This window comes from Antrostomus carolinensis, unplaced genomic scaffold (assembly GCF_000700745.2).
Source record: "Antrostomus carolinensis isolate BGI_N321 unplaced genomic scaffold, ASM70074v2 scaffold20604, whole genome shotgun sequence".
NCBI classification, from domain to species: Eukaryota; Metazoa; Chordata; class Aves; order Caprimulgiformes; family Caprimulgidae; genus Antrostomus; species Antrostomus carolinensis.
Genome location: NW_010313076.1, coordinates 5,394 through 25,771, shown reverse-complemented (window position 1 = coordinate 25,771; position 20,378 = coordinate 5,394). Strand labels below are relative to the sequence as shown.

Below are 20,378 nucleotides of genomic sequence, written 5' to 3'. Positions count from 1 at the left end.
GTAGTAGGGTCCTAGATTATTTTTTTTACCTTGTAATTCAAGAAGTCCTCCACAGTCTTCTGTAGCAGACACAAAATAACACCGTGGGGTGGAGAGAAGATGCATGGGTTTAAGGTAACAAGAATGTGTCTACGTTTAGGGAATGTAATGGTCCTCAGGGAGTATCTCTCCCATTCAGGGTTAGAATACACTTCCTCAGTTATTTCAGCTATCCATGATACTATTTAGAGAAGTAGTGACATTTCAGAACTCCTCAGATCAAAAATTATTTCTTACTCTCAGTCATGGAACCACATACAATAAGCTTGTATGTATTGTCCACACACACAAATTATAGTACTTTTAACAATTCAGTTTCAAGAAAGTAGGAAGATTTCCACAGGAAAAAATGTTTATTTTGGTGTGCTTTGTTTTTGTATGCTTTAGTATAAACTTGACACCAGGTCAGTTGTCTCTTTACTATTACAATTCAGTTTCAAAAAGGAGAGAAAATAGCCCACAAATACCAGACTCTGAAATGTCATCAGATTTGTCCTATAAAAGGTGGCTGGCTAGGCCAGTGAAACCATGAGCGAGGGAGCAAGCACACAGAGTGGCAGCAGGCATTCATGAGTTAGGTGTGCAGCAGGCTGAACTAGGACTTTGAATGCTGCTACTGGTGGTAGGGTTGCAACAGTGGGTGAAAAGTCTCCAAGTGAGCTAATGTAGACTTTGCTTAAGAATCATTAACTAAATCCCTGTTTCTTTTCGTGGGAGCTTCAGCTGAAGTCACGTGACCTGATGTAAAACAAGATCATTACCTATCAGTGCAAACATATGGCAAAGTCTGCCCATGTTATTACTTATCTCGAAGAGCGCAAGGGGGCTGTGACATTTCAAGCAAAGCTTATTGGTGAGGGAGTTTCTATGTGAGCTTTCTTAAGGAAGCACTTCCTTTTTAATCATAATACTGTGTGGGAAAGTATACCAAACATTTCTCTCTAAGAGACCACAAGATTTACATAATTCTTCTGCTCCTATGGAAAGAGAAGAAATGCTGATACAACAATCTGTTATGGCTGTAAGCTTTGCATTTACCTGTACTGTGGAAAGTTAGTTTCTTGTTTTCTGAGATGCATTTCTCAGGAGAGGATGGTTTTGAAGATTACTTTAATAGAAGCGTTGTTGCTGCCCATGAAAGGGTTCCTTCTGGTATCTTGGTGAGTTTGACAGATTCATTGCTAAGTATGGGTATGTAATTTCCTGTAGTGTAGTTAAAATATATTAAAAAAAATGACTGTCTGTAATTAATACTATGTGTAAGACTTTAGGCATTCAACAGACTTAGTTTGTTTCCCATTTTTGTTCCATAAGTGCTCTGTGCAGTACCAGGAGCAATCCTAAATCCCAAATAAAATTTGACTTAGGAGCAAAAATGTTTTTGACAAGTAGACCTGATGCTACAGTGGTCCTGTTTCACACGGTCATTTCCCCTCTCACCCCCCAGTCTTTTCAGGGTACAAAATAGAAACTAGTGAAACACTTGCTAAAGATTTTGCCTGGTTAAGGAAAGCTCCTGCCTCTTAAATAAATGTACATGCACATATAGGCAAGATGAGATAAATTGAGGGAAACTATTGTTATGCATGTTTTTAATTTTGTTTTTCTACCTAATCTCTTGAAACAAATGTAACTTTACTGTTTACATCATGTGGCATTAGACTATCTTTTAGTCCTCTAAATATATCTGAAAACAAATGGGATGTATAAAAAACTACTCTCATGTAAGCTAAGATCTACATTTAAGTAACTTTTTTTTTGCAGTGATAGTTAAAATTCATGCCTTCAAAAGCTGTATCTCTCTAGAGCAATCTGGTAGCTTGCCTTTGAGTAACTTGCACTCTTTTTCTGTTGTTGAACTGGGCATTTGTAGTGTTCGTGTTCATATGGGTGCACCTGTATAAAAGATGTTGGCTTTAAGAACACAAAAATGCAGCTTTTACTAAAGCACTACTCCAGATGCACCGAAAACACAAATTTGTGGACAGCCTTTTGATTATATGTTGCACTTGTATATGGATATTACTGAATAACATAAAAAAATCTGTTCAAGAAAACATGTTGGTTTTGTAGCAGCCAAAGTAACATCTTTGTTAATGGGACATAGATACAATTCCTATCCACAAAACCTCCCACTCAAGTTATGCTGATGTAAGCATTTCCTGGTGATGAGTTTTGAATATTTGGCTACCGGTCAGTAGAGCATGTTAGATACTTAATCTGAGCTGTAGTACTGTTTAATCATTGTTTCTGAAAGCTATTCTATTCCTCACTGCTCTAACATGAGGAAGTCAACCAACATATGCAGGGTTAATATTAGTTTAACTGATTTAAGTATTTTATAGATGGAGGCACAGAATTTTATTTTTATTTCTTTAACATCCAAAGTAGGTATTTTCTTTCTTGTGACTGATTTACTTTTATGCTAGCTCTCTCTCAAAAAAAAAAAAAGGCAAAAAAAAAAAGCAGTTTCAGTTTCTGGCTTTTGCAGTGTAATGGCTTCTTGCCAGAAAAAAATCTTTTTTTATGATAGAGGACAGGGAGATCCTTCCCCCCATTCCAATTACAGTCACACTTAGCTTAGTAGTATTAACATATTCAGCTATAAGAATTTTTGCAAACTAGGTAGTGTTGCTTAAACATCAACTGCTTAAAAGTCAATCTCTCTGGAGCCTCAGAAGTCACAAAAAGTGTTTTTCCACTTTGAGGCCTTAGGTATGGGTAACCTTTTGATTTGCTATCCGAGTTACATTAACTTTAGATTTTATGCAGATTTCTGAAATTTGACTGCACCAGGTAATGTTTATACTCTGGATATCAAAATAAATAAAACTTAAAAGCTAAACAGCATTTTTGTAAACTAAATGTTTACTAAGCATAAAATAAAGAATGTTATTGAGGAAATACTTTGTCTTACTGGTTATTCTGTCGTCAGACTATTTCTATTGCATGTGCAAGAATTAACACCATAACACTTTACACTGTTCCTCTCTATAGTCAGATTCAGCACTGCTTGCCACAAGTTTTACAAAAAAAAACCAAACCCCAAATTTTAAAGTCTCCTAGCTGGAGTTTATGTGACATTTAAGAGAATATAAACGTCTCATGTTTCTTAGGTATGTAGTGACACTTTATTTCTATTTGATCAGTTGCTTGCTATGGTTAGAACCTTCTTAAATAATGTGTTTATCTTACATAGTGAACCATTATGTTAAAAGTTGAACTACAACCTGATAAGCAATATAAAAATTAGTTTCTGATCTACAGTTGTGTTTACTTACAATGTACAAAGCAATGTTTGCATTAAGGCTTGGATCATAAAAAGCTTCTTTCCTTATAAACATTGTTTTTAATACTCAATAGGTTCAAAAGTTCACAGCTTTCACACGTAAGAGGTTATACTGTGTATGATTGTAAAAGTGGCTGTATGCTGTGAGCTACAGTTATGTAACATCTATAAAAGAGATAACTTTTGCTACTGGAAAGCAAGAATATATGTAACAAGTGAATGCTTCAGTCTTGTGGGTTTTTTAGTGGTTTTCTGTGGTTAGACATGGTCAGTTAGCATGTATGTGAGGAAAAAAAGATTATCAACTGAACTAGGTTTTCAGCAGTTGCTGTGAAATTCTGATCTTTTAAACTGTTGCTGCTTAAATGATAAGATAATTCCTTGCTAATGTCTGCTTCTCGAGTCCTGTTAATTGAAATGAAATATATGGAACAGAGACTTTAATAAAGACTTCTATTCCTGATTGCGCCAAACATTTCTTTTAACAAATTCAGTCTCCTTGGTGACATGAAATCAACTTTTCTTTGTAAGCCAATACTGTGCACTCCTCTGGGGAGTGGCCAAGGTATAACCATGAATGATAAATGACTATATGTTAGAGAATTTTTCCTAAGATTTAGAATAAAAATTGACTGTCATTGTAGGGGAAGACTGATTGCTTAAACATTAAAGCAGCGCTACCTTTCTGTCTTGGGTTACAGTGCCATGAAATGCAGCAAATACCTCACTTGTCAAAATGAAGATGTTCAGTTCCCTACCCCAGCCTTTTTTTTTTCTTGCTCTCTGGTGCTGCTGTGTGCGTTGTGACTCTTTGGTGTTTGTCACGCTCTTCTTTGTGAGCTAATCTAATTTACTAACCCCCTGAAACAAATAACAACAAAAAGATGGGTAGACTTCTGCCTGCTGTGTCAGTGAGCTAACATCAGCTTATTAAGAGGGTCAGATGAGGAAGGATTGAAGTGAGACTTAACCTTTTAGCAAGAGTGAGCTATTATTTCGTTAAAAAGCAGTCAGTTTTATAGTTGTACATGAAACTACTTAGAGATGAAACTGAATTTTATTAATCACTAATGTTGATAGGGAGTCCATTCTGCTAATCTCATTAGTCACTCAATGACAGTCTGTTCTTTTTGTCTTCATCAAGTATATTGTACAAAAAACTACAGGAGAAAATTCTCGAGCGTGTTACCTAGCACAGTAATTCTGTGGATAATTTTAAAACAGTTTTAAGTCTGTTTTGGAAAAACCTTTTTTTTTTTCTTTTTAAGTCTTGTGGAGAGGAAAGAATTCTTTTTCAAAAATCTAAAGACAATTAGGTAATGTATGTTAGGCTTGAGAAGCCTGAGATGGAGAAAAATACTTCGGTAGCTGCTCTGAGTCTGTGAAAGTAGTTTTAGATTTCCTGCATGTTTACAATTATATCGGTACTGTTAGATTCTACAAAAGTAGCTTGCTTTTGAATTAATGCAATATACCCTGTGTTACTGTAATGAAGACTTTGAAGGCTCAGAACAGAAATAATTGGTAAATTACCTATGTAATGAAAGCAGTATCAGGAGGAAGAACTCTTGTAGTGCAGTACAGCTTTGTTTGGAAGCATTAAGAAAATCCTAAACCGTGTTAGGAGGCAAATAAAAATAGATTAGCAAGTAGAAAAATAAATTCACTGTAGATTACATTTGTAGAAATATTATCTCAAAATAGTATTTTTATAATTTAGGCCCCATTATGCATTCAGTGTTGTGTGTTTTGCTTGTTTGCAGTGGCTCTTTGTTCTCCCAAATAAGACTTTTCACTTTAGAGGCATGCAGTTGCTTGGATATATTTGAAATGAGCTTGTAGCAGTCTTTTGGGTAGGAGTCAGGAGACAGCAGAATGAGGAAGGGTTGCACTTAAGTTTCCAGTAGAACACTTTCACGATTTTCTCTCCTCTTTCTATTAAAGCTAAGATGTTCTGAGAAATATTTGTACTTCATTTCTTACTGGCTGTCATAGTTCATATTGTATTCTTAGTCTGAAAGACTTGCAGTCGTTCAAAATTCATTCATTCACTTACATATTTTTCATGGATTAGACAGAACGTTCGATAAGTGATTCTACGTGTTCTTCATTTATCTTGTTTGACTATAGCATAATCTTACTCTGTGCATCTTCCTTTCCTTGTATTCTATCCTGAACTCCCCACTCTTATCTAGTCAGATTCCTTCATCTAGACTACATATTGTTATTTTTCAATTTCCTGATGTCAGGAGTATGAACAAGCACAAAAAATTGTAAAAAAATTGTTTTCTCTTGACTGAAACTTTGTGCAACTTGTGGAAGGTAGTTAGTGGGTAAGATAATGCTTTACACTTAAAATATTATATTGCATGAGTTTGTAAACTTGGTTAAGACCTACTTGTCACATATGAAAATGTATTTGGAATTTAGTGTTTATTCTTTAGGTGTAATTTCTGTGGAAATAATGGCTGCTAGCTAGTAAGTCATCTGCTTCTCATGGACAAGAAGTGTGTTGAGAACAAGGTCGTGTTTCTAGGTTCACTGCCTTTTCACAGAGCAAGCTTTACTTCAGCAGCTTTTTTAAGTATAGATACCTACAAGCTTCATTAAGCTGTTTAGAGAAGTATGCATTGTAACTGTAGGTGATACTTATTGTAGTTTTATTTGATCAAGAGTTAATAGGAGAGTCTTGGTAACTTTGAGTATCTGGCATCACCTACCACAGGTGGAAATCTTCATCTCAGTTTTAACTTCTGAAGGTTGATGGCAGTGCTTTTCAAGAAAGATTTTTACAAGCTCATGATTTTATGTTGTGAGATGTTTTAGTACTTGTTTCATGGCAAATGAATTCACTGGTGGTGTGCTTTCCTTATATAGGAAGAAAACTGTATTTCTTCCATATTTGTTTTATGCACACTTATTCTCAAACCCCTCTATCTCCCAAAAGATCTTTTAATAAGTGAAGTCTATGTAACTTTTCCTGACTTTTAGATTTTTTTTTTTGTGTGTGTCCTTATGTACAGTTATCTTCATTTTCAGTTAGAGGATCAGGTGTATTACATGGGCTGTCTTCAGAGAATGATTTGTCTTTTTAGCTTATTTGAGAAATTAAGCAGCACTTGAGTCCAGGCTTTGGGATTTAAAAATTACATGCTTCAAAATTTACTTTAAAATATTTAAATAATCATAGATTCAGGTTGATAAGCTGTTAGGAATAGGTTTTATAACTCTGCAGACTGTTAGTAATACAAGAATTGGCTCAAAATTCTTGAAGGCATTTGTGTAAAGCTTGTTACTATAATCAGAGTAATTGATAAATGACACTGCACATCTATTTAGAGGTTTCTTAAAAATGGATTTTAAAAAAACTCTTTATGTTTTTAAAATTTATTTCCTTTTTTTTTTTCCCCTTTCTCTCCCTTAGTCTCAGACTATGAACTACGTAGGACAACTTGCAGGACAAGTCCTGGTTACTGTGAAGGAGCTGTACAAAGGCATCAATCAGGCAACCCTTTCAGGATGCATCGATGTCATTGTGGTCCGGCAGCAGGATGGTACATACCAGTGTTCTCCGTTTCATGTCCGATTTGGGAAGCTTGGTGTATTGCGCTCTAAAGAAAAAGTGGTAAGTTCAGAAAGGGAGCCAAAACAAAGTTTTGAATTCCAATGCATTCACGTTTTTCCCCCTTCTTCCTTCCTTCCCTAGCCCCCTACATACCCAGTTAGCAGGCTGATTTAGTACAGAGCAGTTTCTCATATATGCTGTACAGAGTGATAGTTTTGGAATGCGAAACAGAACTTCCTGTGGTAATCTAAGGACTCAGCAAAAAAATACTGTGGAAAAAAAAAGCTCTGACAGCTCTTAAGCTATGCAAAAAGAATAATACAAACATGTAGACTTCAAAGGCTTAAAATGTTTACATGGCTCTTTATTTTCTTATTTAAGTATGCTGGGAAAGAAATGCTTAATGCCATGTAACTGATCGTTGATGTTGCAAGCAAATATTTTTGGAATGTCTGGAGGACAAATAGAGCATGTCTTAAGGGTTGGTGACCTATCATAAATATTATTCCTTGTTAGCTCTGTTCAAGGCTGATATGCAGTAGAAAATGTAGTTATTAATATCCACAAGCAAATAAAAACTGGGATTGAAGCGTCATTCCTATGTGAGTGTATTTGAGAGAGAACCTGGTACAGTTCCCTGACCAACCAGTCTGACATTGCCGCTACCCAAGCAAATTGTCCTGCCATCATCCCCTTTCCATAGGCTTTAGTAGTCTTGCCTGGGGAGTGAGTTGGATTGGGTTGTAAATTTGACTGAAAAATGGAGCAGTTGTGAGGGGACTTTACATTACTGTCAGTAGGGAGTACTGTGTGTGGCAGTATTGCTTGTGGGTCCGCTGCCACAGGATGGATTGATTTTAACAGATCATAAAACCTCAGGATTATGTGCTGCTTTTCTCAGAAGTGAAAGGACACTGCAGAAAACAACTCCCATCTTTATATTTGGTTGTAAAAGGAGAATAAAGTGTAACCAAAAGAGCAGTTATGTTGGGGCATTTTATATTTTTTTTGTTTTGATTTCCCACATGCTAGTGTTTTTCTTAATGAGCATGCTGATGACAAAAAGTTGATTTTCCTTAACAGTTCTGCAGCAGATTACATTAGAGTTTTTCAGCAAGGTACAAGGGAGGTGGTATAGCTGTACTTTTTCTGATGTTTAAGCAAATGAGATACACTTAACAACGGGAGTGATCTGAAACTTGAGCTTGCTAAATGTCTTTAATTACACTCCTGAGATGCTCAGCCAAATTTGAGAGGATTTCAGCTTCTGGGTACCTCTAAAAAGCTGTTGAATAGTAGAAACATCTCTTGGTACCTGCTGTACTAGGCTGTCAGCATAGTTCTCAGCTTTTGCTTGAGTGGATGGCTGCTGCTTCTTGCTCCCTTCATCCTTTGAGCTGCTGTTCTGCATTTGAGTGTTCTCTCCATAGTCAAGTGAATGGTCCTTACTGTGTTGTGTATGCATTTTTCTCTGGCATGTTATGAGGGTAAGATCAGTTGGTAGTCTCAAGATGTATGGGAACATAAAATATGCATATCTGTGCTTCAGCTCTATACTTAAGATATATATTGAAGTCCCCAGAAACCAGCATGAAGTATAGGTACTAAAATTAGGGATGTTTGTCTAAATCAGCATAAAGAAATTGTTGAAAAAAAAACCAAAAACAAAACACTAAGGTAAGGTAACTTTTTTTTTTTTTGAAAACTCATGTTACTGAATTGGAAATTCAAGAAAATATCTTAAGAATACACTGTTCAGTAGTGACATAAATCTGATTTTCAGATCAAAACCATTCAGTTCTTCTTGTGGGGGGAAAAAGACAAGCTCTTCTCTTAAGCATTTGGGTATAGTCCCCATGCATGTTTGGTTATCTCCTTGCAATTTATCATCTCCTGTGGTTGGGTTTCCTTGGCTAATGGTTTTATTCTCATAAATGGGTGAATAACAGAGTGGATTAAGATACATGGATACTGTCTTTCTTAGCACTGCGGTGGTTTTTTTTCTTGTCAGTCCATGTGCTAATCTTAAAATTAATCCTCTTTCCTTTTTGACTGGCCATTTCATGTCATGATAACTAACTGTGAATAAGAGTATTTATATCACAATACTAGCTGTATGGCCTAGTGTGTATTTTTTATATATATATATATATATATAGACAGGAAACTAGAACCTGAGTAGTGTAAATATTGAATATCTCATAGCAATTACAGTATTTAACTTGATCTCCTTTTGACAAAAGTTTCTAAACTATATATAATGTGAAATGCTATTGGTATTTTCTGCAGTAAGGCAAGTCCATTGTGTTTCTGTCTGACATGTATTACATTATTTTTAATTAGCTAGGCTAAATGCAGATATACAGATAGGATTAGATAAGCAGATTTACTGAAAAGTAAGGTAATTTTATCTGAATATTAAACACTTTAAAAAAAAAATAATGGAAAACTGGATGCCCAAGATTTTGCAAAGAGGAGGAAGTAAAATATTTGTGTCTTGGTTTAAGAAAGACTTTTTTTTTTTCATTTTATTTCATACGTGTGGGGAAGGGCAATCTCTCCCTCCTGTGCAATGTAATCTAATTTAAAGTACCTTTTCATGAGGAAAAAAACCCCCATTCTTTCTCTGACGAAAGCACTGTCGTTGCAGAAGGGTTGTGGTCCTATGTCATATCCTCATAAACTCAAGAGCAGGAAAATCTGAAACAACATTAGCTGAGTTGCAGAAATAATCGTGGCAGATCTGTGTTCCATTGGAACAAAGCTTGCCTCCAGGAGGCTTCCAGTTTGTCATCTTGAACTTTTGATGTTCAGGACTCGGGTTCATACTGGGCCCCAATTCAGGTTGAGCTCTAAACATATGGACATGAACAGTCTCAATCATTCTTCCAGGAAATAAAGACTAGATATGTGATTGGTTTTTTATGCTACTAGCTCTCCAAATTAGTTGAACAAGATTCAGTCTTTGGATGTTTTTTACTGTCTTCTAATTTTGCTTGTAGGTGTTAGGCTCTCTGCTAGGAGCATGATGTATTTTGCAGGTTAACAAAATAAAGACCATTATTATAACAGACTTCTTTCAAAAAGCAGAGGGAGGAGAAAGAGGCATGATTTTACAATGGAACAAAGTTTACTCCGAGAGCTAAGTGGACCTTGGTGTCATTGCTTTCCCCTATGATGAATTATTTACCTTAAATTGTCTCTTTCCACAGATTGATATAGAAATTAATGGCGATGCTGTTGATCTTCATATGAAACTGGGTGACAATGGAGAAGCTTTCTTTGTACAAGAAACTGAGGAGGAAAATGTAAGGACTTTGTGCTTCATAATGGCTACAATGCAGTATTAACAGAATACTGTGTTAAAAATGCTTAATATAGTGTTATCAGTATTGTAACTTTTATGAAAGCTAGATTTCTGTGACTGAATCTTAACATCACTTTCACATGCTGCCAAGATGCTTAGTGCTTTGTACAATTCTGCTACCAGTGATAATAAAGTAACTAACTCTTTTTTTTATTAGATCATTATTTGAAAGATTTGGGGTTTTTTAAACTTTATTTTAGTATATTCATTCTTGTTGACTGCAGTTATACGGATTGTAGACTGTATAATAATAATAATAATAAGTTTTGCCTTAAGTTTTTATAGCTTGTGCGACTGACCTCTGTACTAACAATGGTTGTCTATCTTGGCATATATTTAATTTGTCTTATAATATTTAGCACAGTTTTTCACAATTTTATCTGTGAAACTTTCACTAGTTAACAGTAATTTCTTCAACTTGAGAATTCTTGTATTATAATACAGCAATTAAATTCCCAAGAACCTATTGCATCTGGAAGCTAATGAACCTCTGAAAAACAGGAATAATCGTTAATTTTTAGTCTTATTTCCTACAGATATGGGACCTATGTAATCATAATATTTGTCAGTCCTGAGCTTTAGTTTTGATCACTTCTGAATCTATTGGCGTTTTTAATCAAGACAGAAGGAAAGAAGTTCTAAATACAAAGTTCCAAATGGTTTAATGAAAGTAGTCAGTCAGAGAAGAGAGGAAAAAGAAAATTGTCTCAGTGAAGTAAAAGAGGAAGCGTTAATTTCCTATTGTTATTAGAAATCAGAGTCTTTCAAGTTTGATCCACTTTTTAGTTTGTGGCGCTACTTGTTTTCTGTGAGGGATCAGAGGAAGCTCTCATTTTGGAAGGAGTTAAATATAATTTAAAGTGGAAGGAGAAAATAATCATTAAGACCCTAAATGATAACTTGGGGTATGCATTCGTAGCATTTAAGAGAAAGGAACATTGGGTTCTGTTTTAACATACACCAAGATTAAAATCAAAACTGAAAGCAGATTTTTAATAGATGTGGGCTGTGTCAGCCATTGGTGGGAACTGATCATCCTCAAGAATTTCAGAAAGCAAGGTGATAACCACCACCTTTGTCCCCAGTACAATGTTTTGAAGGAGTTGTTGCTCTTGCTTAGTATGTTTTGGTTTATAACAAGAGCTCCTTATCTGTGTATAATGTGTTCTGGAAAGCTGGTATGTAGTTCATGCTGAAACTGTAGATTGAGTTAGCTACAAAGCAGATGAGTTGTTTTTTAGTGGTTGTAGACATACTGTAGATCAGTATTTCTGCTACTGATCCATTTGTCCTTGTGGTCATCTCTTGAAGCTATGCTTAAGGTATCAGTGTTAAAGCTCTTACTGAGTTCTCAGTGTATTCAGAAAGGTTCTTTCAAGTGTTTAGTCTTTGCTGTTTTCAGATTTTGACATTCAGAAGTAACACCACATGTCCCAATTCACATAAATCAGGACTATTGTAGTGTTACTTTCAGGCATCATTTTTCAGCTAGTTTTCTTTTAACTTTTCCTCTGTTTTTTAATTTTTTTGTGTTGTTATTCTGGGTTATTCGTCACTAATTGTATAGAATATTAACTTTATTCTAAGTGCTATCATTTTATTTGGAGGTTATTCACGATGCAAAATCTGTGTGTCATTAGTGCTGGATAAGGTTGTGTTTTGTTCTCCTTTCTCCACTTCTCTCTACTTTGCAACCAGTGGAACAAGACTTGATCTGTAACTCTTAACTCAATGGAAAAATTGAATTTCATGTTAAATAATAGCAGTTCAGACTTTGAACATAGCAAAAGTAGTATCAGTGCTCCGACTGTTTCTGATCACAGTGTAGTTCCTGACTAATCTTCTGCGTAAGAGTCTTCTAAAATAACAGGCTTCTTGTAATTAGTTCTATTTTTACCATGAAATTAAGCTACATAACTTTTTCTCTTTCTCCTCGCTATGCAAATTCCATTCTCTTCTGGTTTTGTTCCGCTTTGTCCCTTCACAGTGTGTCTCTTTCAGTCTAGGTGTCAATATCTTGAAGTTTCTTGTTATGATGTAAATAAACCCCAGGCTTTACCCCAGGTAAAGCTTTTCCTTCAAAAGGCTGTGACTTGTAATCAGTTGAAGGTTGGTTGTTTGTTGGTTTTAACGTGAATAAATTATAGTTGAATTTTTCTTTTTGAAAGATACTTTACATAAATAGTGTCTGACATGGATGACGAGACTGAATGCACCTTCAACTATTTTGTGTATAACAGTGAACTGGGAGGAGAGGTAGACAGGCCAGAAAAAGAGCCACCACATATAGCAGACTTGGCAGGCTGGGAGCCTGGACCAACAAGATTCGTGCAAGGTTTAACCAAGATAGTCGTGAAGTCTTGCATTTGGGTTGGAAGAGTCCCACACAGCAGTACAGGCTGGGGTCTGACTAGGTGCAGTGCATATCTGCTGTAAAGGCTGGCACTGTGCCCTGGCAGCATTGAAGGCAAATGTGCCCTAGGCTGCATTAGCAGGAGTACAGCCAGCAGGTGGAGGGACATGGGATTGTCCCACTCACCCTGGTATATATTAGACCAAACCGGGAATGCAGTTCTGCTCTGCCCGGTCTCACCAGTTCGAGGGAGTCATGGAAAATTGGAGGGAGTCCAGTGGAGAGCCACCAAGATGATCAGAGGGTTGGAGAAGCTGACATAGGAAGAAAGGTTGCTGGAATTGGCTGTGTTCAGCCTAGAGAAGAGAAGTCTCAGGAGGATCTAACCACAGTTTTGCAATACCTACAGGGTAGTTCTAAAGCAGATGGAGGCACTCTCTTCACAAGGATGCCTGATGATAAGACAAGGGGCAAAGGGCACAAGGGTGAAATTCCAGCTGGATACGAGAAAAATCCTTCACTGTGAGAACAATATAACACAGGAATATGTTGTCTGGATAAGTGGTAGGCTCTCCCTCACTGGAAGTACTCAAGCTTTGGCTTGACAAGGCCCTGCATAGCCTAACCTGAGACCCTACTTTCAGCACAATATTAGATCAGATGATCTTCTGATGTCCCTTCCAACTTACACCTTGCTGTGAATGTTTTAAAATAAATAAGACAGCAGTGGATTTAGTTAGTCTATTTTTATTAACACATTTACTAAACATGGATAGAACTGAAGTGCTCAAGGGCAGATAATTTCCAAAACATTGGACTTACTGGGTATTTGTTTTGCTAGCAAAATCAATTGTTTGTGTTTGACACTGTAAGAATACTAACGCTCATTTTTCTGAACTTTTTGTAATTTCTGTAGTGAACTTGGTTCCTTTCTGGATATCAGCTTCATACCACTGGGCTATTGTATGGTTTTATGCCTAAATATAGATGCAGGGGTTAATCTGTAGCTGACAACTATGCTGTATGCACAAAACAAAGTAAAAAAAAAAAAATCTATTTGCTATTTTCTTTTTTTGCTTAGGAAAAGGTTCCTGCATATTTGGCAACATCTCCAATACCCACTGAAGACCAGTTTTTTAAAGACACTGACAATCATTTGAAATCAGGTGAAAATGAGAGAACATGTGTGAGCTCAGAAATTCCACACTCTGTGGAAACAGAGACTGTATTCACCCCGGGTTCTGTGAAAAAGAAAAAAAGAAGAAGAAAGAAATACAAACAGGATAGCAGGAAGGAAGATCAGATCTCTTCTACTGGGACAGAAGAGATTTTTGAAATGGAAATAAGCTCAGATGATGAAAAAAGTGTTCAGCCCCTAAGGTAAGCTGTCAGATAGTTGGGGACTGCTTTCACTGTTATCACTGAAGATTTAAAAGGTGACTTGTACCTTTCCTCTATGCAAGTAGCCCAGAAGTTTCAATAGGCTCTGGGTAGGCTTTTCCTCAAACAAACAAAACTTAAACCATTGTCTTCCACATCTTTACAGAATCCTTCAAGTTTGGCCATTTTGTTATGAACCTGAAATCCAATTAAGCCCATTCTGGTAAAGAAGTGTTGTCATGATCTGTTGTGTGACTGAGGAAAAGTTTCAGTGTGATTTCTCTGATGAGGCAGAGCGGTCGTCTGGTGTGTTTGGTAACCTCTACATAATCTGCGGTCTGGAATGCCTGCAGTGCGCAGTACCTGAATTTTACTTCTCTGTGACTTGGAAGTTTACTTTGGTAACTGAAAACTACTTGAGTGAATGCTCCTTCACATTAGTAAAGAGAATTCTTTACATGTGTGTAGTCATAAAGGGAGGGGAAAAAAAAACCAGTCCTGTATTTTGAAGTGGAAACACTCTTAGTAAAGTGGAGATAAAGTGTAGCTCATACTAATAAGCTGTGGAAGCTTATATAAGTAAGCTTAGGAAAAATTATAGTGATAGAAGAAAGCTATCAAGCATATAAATGTTCAAAATCCAGGAAAGGCCTACTCACCAGTTTTATTGTGGAAGCTTCTTAGGCTGCTTAACAAAAGAAGTGGACTTTTCTTTTTTTTTTTTTTTTTTTAGACAAAGCTAGCTGCATTATTTGACAGCATTACTGTTAAATATAGTACTGTCTGCATAATTTCAAGATCTGGTCTGGGAATTGGAAGAAAGTTTTGGTATAAGACAATAAAGTATAACTGAAAAAACTCCTTTAGTATGGGTCTACAAAGGAGTCTCAGATTTAATAAGTACCAATCAAAAAGGTTAGTGCAACAGAAAAACATTAATCTAATTATTGTCACACCTATGACCAATAAAATCAAAAAGGTTAGTGCAACAGAAAAACATTAATTATTGTCACACCTATGACCAATAAAACGCAACTAACAAAATTTGGATTTGAAAGTGTTTTCTAGAATGTCTGTGGCTTTCTTAGTTAATTTACATTATTTTTTCGCTGCCATATTTATGTCAATGAATTGTCATTTAGATATTCAGCTGCTTTGTTTAATCTGGGAATTGGCATTTTGTTTGGTTTGAGGTTTTTTCTTTTTTTTTTTTTTTTTTCCAGTTTAGGAAAGACAAGATCTTTGTTCAGTCTTCAGTTTGAGAGTGTTAAGACAACAATAATTTGTCATAGTGAAACCATAAAAAATAAAAATAACCATCAAGTACAGAAAGAAAGAAAATGTAACCCATTAATTGTTTATTCTCTATTTAATAAATTATTACAAATATATGAAAAATTTAGGAACGTCATTCCAATAATGGCTGTTTTCATCCAGTGTTTAGAATTCAAATTGCTATTCTAGCAATTATCTTAATTTGACTAGAGATGAATAAAAAAATGTAGATTTGTCTCAAATGTCAAGTGTTTAGTCATAGCTGAAAGGACCATGGTGTTTCCATAGAGGTTACTCTGGTTTTATTTTTTTGTACCTTTTAGAATGAAGGATTGAAAATGGTTTTTAGTTGTAAACCACATTTTTTTATATATAAACAGAAACAGCAGTAGAAATGCATTCTCCGTCAGAGCGTTGCAATGTGAAAGGAAGAAGATTTTGAAAAAGAATGCTTTTTTCTAGTGAACAGCAAGTAAATGCAGGACTGAAAAAATACATTGTAGTAATGGAAGTGCAGCAGCAGGAAGTTGGTGGCTCTGTATCTGTTAGCGGAGTTTGTATGCAGTCATTCCAGTGGCCTACCAACGCAGGAAATTAAACACCGTGCAATAGGCATGCATTATTTTCTTCCCAGCTAAAGATATGGTTGTGAAAAAATGTTTATAAGCTTTCTTTTCACGTCCTGTGGGGATGTAAGGTGGTATCAGCAGGTTTGTTTTGGTTTGGAAGAAAAAATAGAAACCTAACTGTTAATACAGACATAACTTCAGATTTCAAAGTGAAACTGGGAAAGAGAGAGGGAGGCTGGTGTTCCAACAGGAAGGTCAAAAATTCAGCCACAGGTACCAGTATGTAATGTCTTATCTAGTTCTATTCTTATAAAGTGGCAAACAAGCTGTTTCCTGTTCCTTGGGAAAATCCATTTCCAAGTGTTTATGCAACTTTCTTAAAAGTATGTCCTTTGTCTTTTCTAGCTATGATTTAGATATGGTAGTAGTGCTTGACTTACCTAAAATAGTACCAGGAGGTCTGAGTTTACAGTGTGTACAGCTCGGAAATAGAAAGCATTATTTCTCCAGTGCTAAGAATGTTAAAAAGTTAGTAGTTATCTTTGTCTAAAATCTTACATATTTATTTAGATCATGTATAAAGTGGATAAGGGTGAGAGGAAGTGATAGCACTGTTTATAAATGTTGCAAAATAAATAGTTTAAAATTGATAGTGCAACTTTAAGTTATAAGTTGATGCATACTGATTTTCCCCTCTTATTTTCAAAAATTTTTGATTGCATTTGGATTTTTAACCTTTAGATTTATCCACTTATGGATGAAATTTGATTTTTTTTTGATGCTTCTTATGAACTCATTCGGTCACTAATTCCCAGTGAATATTTCAGTAGCACCTGTGTGTCTTCTTGCCCCCCTCTGAAGCCATAATATTGAGGACCTTTTTGTAATAACTTTTTATGTGTTTACTTAATTGTTCAGTAATACCCTTTTCCTCTTTTGGAGATACTTAGCACTGCATACAGACAGAGGTAGTGTGAAACAGATTTCTATCACAATTAGCTTGGTTTATGAGGATGAAGGATGTACAGTCTCTGCAGCTTTCAAGTCAAGCTGTTGGCATCAAATTTCATAAGAATACTACTATTACTGAATAAGAGGTGGAGCTATTAAGACATTTTTAGCCTTCAGTATTTAACATAGTCTAGACTGTCTTCCAAATGAAAGATTTGTGCAAATGAGGTAGATCACTGTAACTGCTTAGGGTCTAATGGGCTGTATTGAGTAAGCATGTAAATTCTAAATATTAATGTATATTAATAGATAATGTTAAAATCTTCCCTTTTCTCCATCCATAGGAGAAATTAGCGTTAGCATTCCAAAACAAGTCCAAGGCAACCATGTTGCTAATGGAAGAAAAATATTTTTTTTTTCTTTCATAATAATAGCTCAAAATAATTTGTATTGCATTTTACACTCAAATTCCAGGCTTATCTTCCTTGTATTCTATCCACTGTATAGCCATGATGTCCTTTATCTAACGTTAAAACAAGTTAGTTGTGTCCTGAGAATAGCTGTTTATGCAGTCAAAGTCAGAAAGCTGTAAAAAGATCTGAAGTACTTATGATGGTAGTTTTTAAAATGAACTTCTGTGGAAAATACAGTGCATGCTTGCTCAATGGATCTTACTGTTGATTGATTGGGGGGTTTTTTGTTACAGATATTGAGTAGACTTCCCAGTGCAAAACAAACCCCACTGTTCATAAAAGTACAGTACTTCTGGCTACTTGCTGTAGTCTGTGTTAATTTGTAAACTCTTGGGTAAATTGTGAGGCTAGTACCTACCCCTGTGTTCTTACTGGTTTCGATTTGTGAAATGTGTAGTTGTGTAGCGCATTGCCAAAACTACCCTTTCTATTTAACTTTTCCAGTGATTCTAAGGTTTACATAGTAAAGGTTATATGTAAATCTTTATGTTCATCTTTGGGTTTTGGTAATATTAGCTTGTTGTATAGAGTGGTATCATTTATGCTGTTGTGACTTCTTCAATAGTAACTTACTATGTGTCAAGAGTAGAAGATTTTTAAACTTGCAAAATTTTAAAGTATTAATAGTTTTTATATACATTTTAAGTTATATAAAGGTGTGTTGCAAACAATGAATTCTTTAAGCTATACAATCCTTTCTTTTGATCTTGGATTTTCAATAATATATAAATAACTTTCTTATAGCTGACGTAATGTCTCATGTATCTCTGCAGAGGATCCTCAAATTCATCACCAAAGGGTGAAGAACAAAAAGAATCTTTGATTTATCACTCGAAGGATCATTACCCCTTATCTGATGGAGAGTGGTCCCCTCTGGAGAAGTAAGTCACTTTGTGATGTCATCATATATATAATTAGGAATAATTAAAAAAAATAATGTACCCTTTTATTCATTTTCCCCTCTGATCTGTAAAGCTATCAAACATACCTACCTTTTGTGATACCGAATGCAGCATTTGGTACTTGGAACTTCAGGAGCTTTCCTCTCTACTGTATGTATTAAACAAAATTTGTCTTTTATTTTTTTTTCTCCATCAAATGAAAAAACCAAAACGTTCTTATTAAAATTCACAAAGAAAGAAAAGATAGTTAATAAGATTTCCTTAGGTTGAAGAGGGTATGAAAACAAATCTGTTCCCTGTGAATTCACCCTAGCATAAGCAACACTTGATATGCCATAAAGCAGAAGTGTTGAGTATGTAAGTCAGATTTTTGCCAGGTAAATTAATGCAAATTACTCAAGGTAAAGCTAGGTCCCAAACTTGAGTCATATTCCACTTCAGAACAGAGGATTTGCTAGTTACTGGAGTTCTGGTTCGAGATACCAGAACCAGTATCAGTTGATTGTGGATTATTACAAATGGCATAATACAGCTCGCCAGTCAGTTTTCAGTTAGTGACTAGAGCACTTCTGTTTATATGTTCAAGCTCTTCAGTTTCTGATGCTCATGCTATTATATTTCTCTTGCATTTAGTTTCTGTGTTTTCCAAGGCTCACACTTTGGCTTTCACCACTCTTAATTAACATCCATCTCTATTTGCATAAGAAAGCATTCTGCCAATATGAGGTAGTACTTGAGGTAAATTTTGTGCTTTTCCTGAACACTGGACATAGGGAAGGGTGTATATATATATATATATATATATATATAGCACATAGCATGCCGAGCAGTATCTTGATTCATCTTAACTCTCTGGTGAGTGTCTAGTTTTACTGCTTTGCAGTTTGACTGAGGAATCTGCCTCACAGCAGATACATTCACAGTGTCAGTGAGGATTACCGGTCAGCCTTGTGTGATATCCATTGTTGCATGTTAGCTGCTCAGTGCTCAGGTGCCTGTTCTTCTGTATCAATAGATGGTAGTGCAGAATAGAAGAGATTAAGCTTTAGAAAATACTTCTGCTTCAGCTGTTTCTGGAGATGTGGCCTCAGTAGAGTCTGAATGTACCACACCATGCTTGGTGCCTGCCAGTTCCCCCAGTACATAGCTTGTTGATGAACAGAAGGAGCTGGACAGGAAATCCCATTATCGTTCCATTTTATGTTTTGGGCTGACAACCACATCCTCACTTGTGCTTGATGAGATGTAGTCTTCAAATGTTCCCCAAAGGTTTGTGGTTTGTGACTGAAAACCTGTCACAATGTTTGACCCTGAGGACTGACATGGTGTTGTGTGGATTATATCACCTAGATAATTGTAGCATAAAGCTGATATTCTTTTTCAGTTTATAAAATCCTAGCTAACATAGACTGTCAGGCTATATCTGGGAGTTATGATTAAAGCTTCTTTTTTTGTTTACATCTTCAGGGGATAGTTTGCTTTAACAACTTGCTTCTGCATCATGTGAGATACTTAGGCTCTTTATAGGTTTTTTGTTTGGCTGGTTTTGTGTTTGGTTTTTTGTTTTTTTAACAAGAAGCTATCCAGTACAGATTGCAATGTAACAGAGAAATTGGCAATTTTCCTTTCCCTCTTTCGGAAGGGGGTTGGGTGGGGGATTGTCTCTTGTATGAGCCATCTAGGAGTTGAGAAATTTTACATCAAATTATTTCTCCTAAGCCACCAAAGAAAGATTCTATAATGTAACTGTCATATAGTGAAAGAGAAAAGGGAGGTTTTAATAACTGCCTTTTTGGAGACCTCGAAAAACTAATTGTCTTTTAGTTGAGGTTTGTCATCTTTCTCTTCAGAATCCTTGCAGGGAGCTAAGGGAAGATAATAGCTTAAGTTTTTTTCAGTGAGGACCCTTCTGTTTGTCCTACTCACTAGAATAAATCCAAAAAGCATAATCATTAACTATTTGATACCTTATACCATTAGTGTTCTTCCTGTTTTAACAAGCAATGTTAGCATGAATAGGTAACTATTACAGGCACAGACCTTTTGACCAAAGACTTCTCCCTGAGAATGATAATGGAAAACTTACACTTTGGGGGAAGTAGAACAAGTTTAGATTCTCAAAGCCCTGAAGTATTCAGTCTTTTGCAAGTACTGCTGCATATTAAGAATTAGACTTAGAAACAGTTTAATATGTCTGCATGGCCTCCAGTTGACT

General features: G+C 35.7%; 1 protein-coding gene across 1 annotated transcript in view; it reads left to right on the top strand.

Moving 5' to 3' along the window:
* Positions 1–833: 833 nt before the first annotated feature.
* LOC104524374 (phosphatidate phosphatase LPIN2) overlaps positions 834–20,378 on the top strand; it is a gene marked incomplete at its 3' end in the record, with an annotated part of 24,263 nt that continues 4,718 nt past the window's right edge. Inside the window, exons 1-5 of the mRNA XM_010167231.2 lie at positions 834–1,199; positions 6,753–6,953; positions 10,106–10,201; positions 13,695–13,993; positions 18,035–18,142. Coding sequence (XP_010165533.2) covers positions 1,113–1,199; positions 6,753–6,953; positions 10,106–10,201; positions 13,695–13,993; positions 18,035–18,142 — 791 coding nt within the window. The remainder of the gene's footprint in view (positions 1,200–6,752; positions 6,954–10,105; positions 10,202–13,694; positions 13,994–18,034; positions 18,143–20,378) is intronic.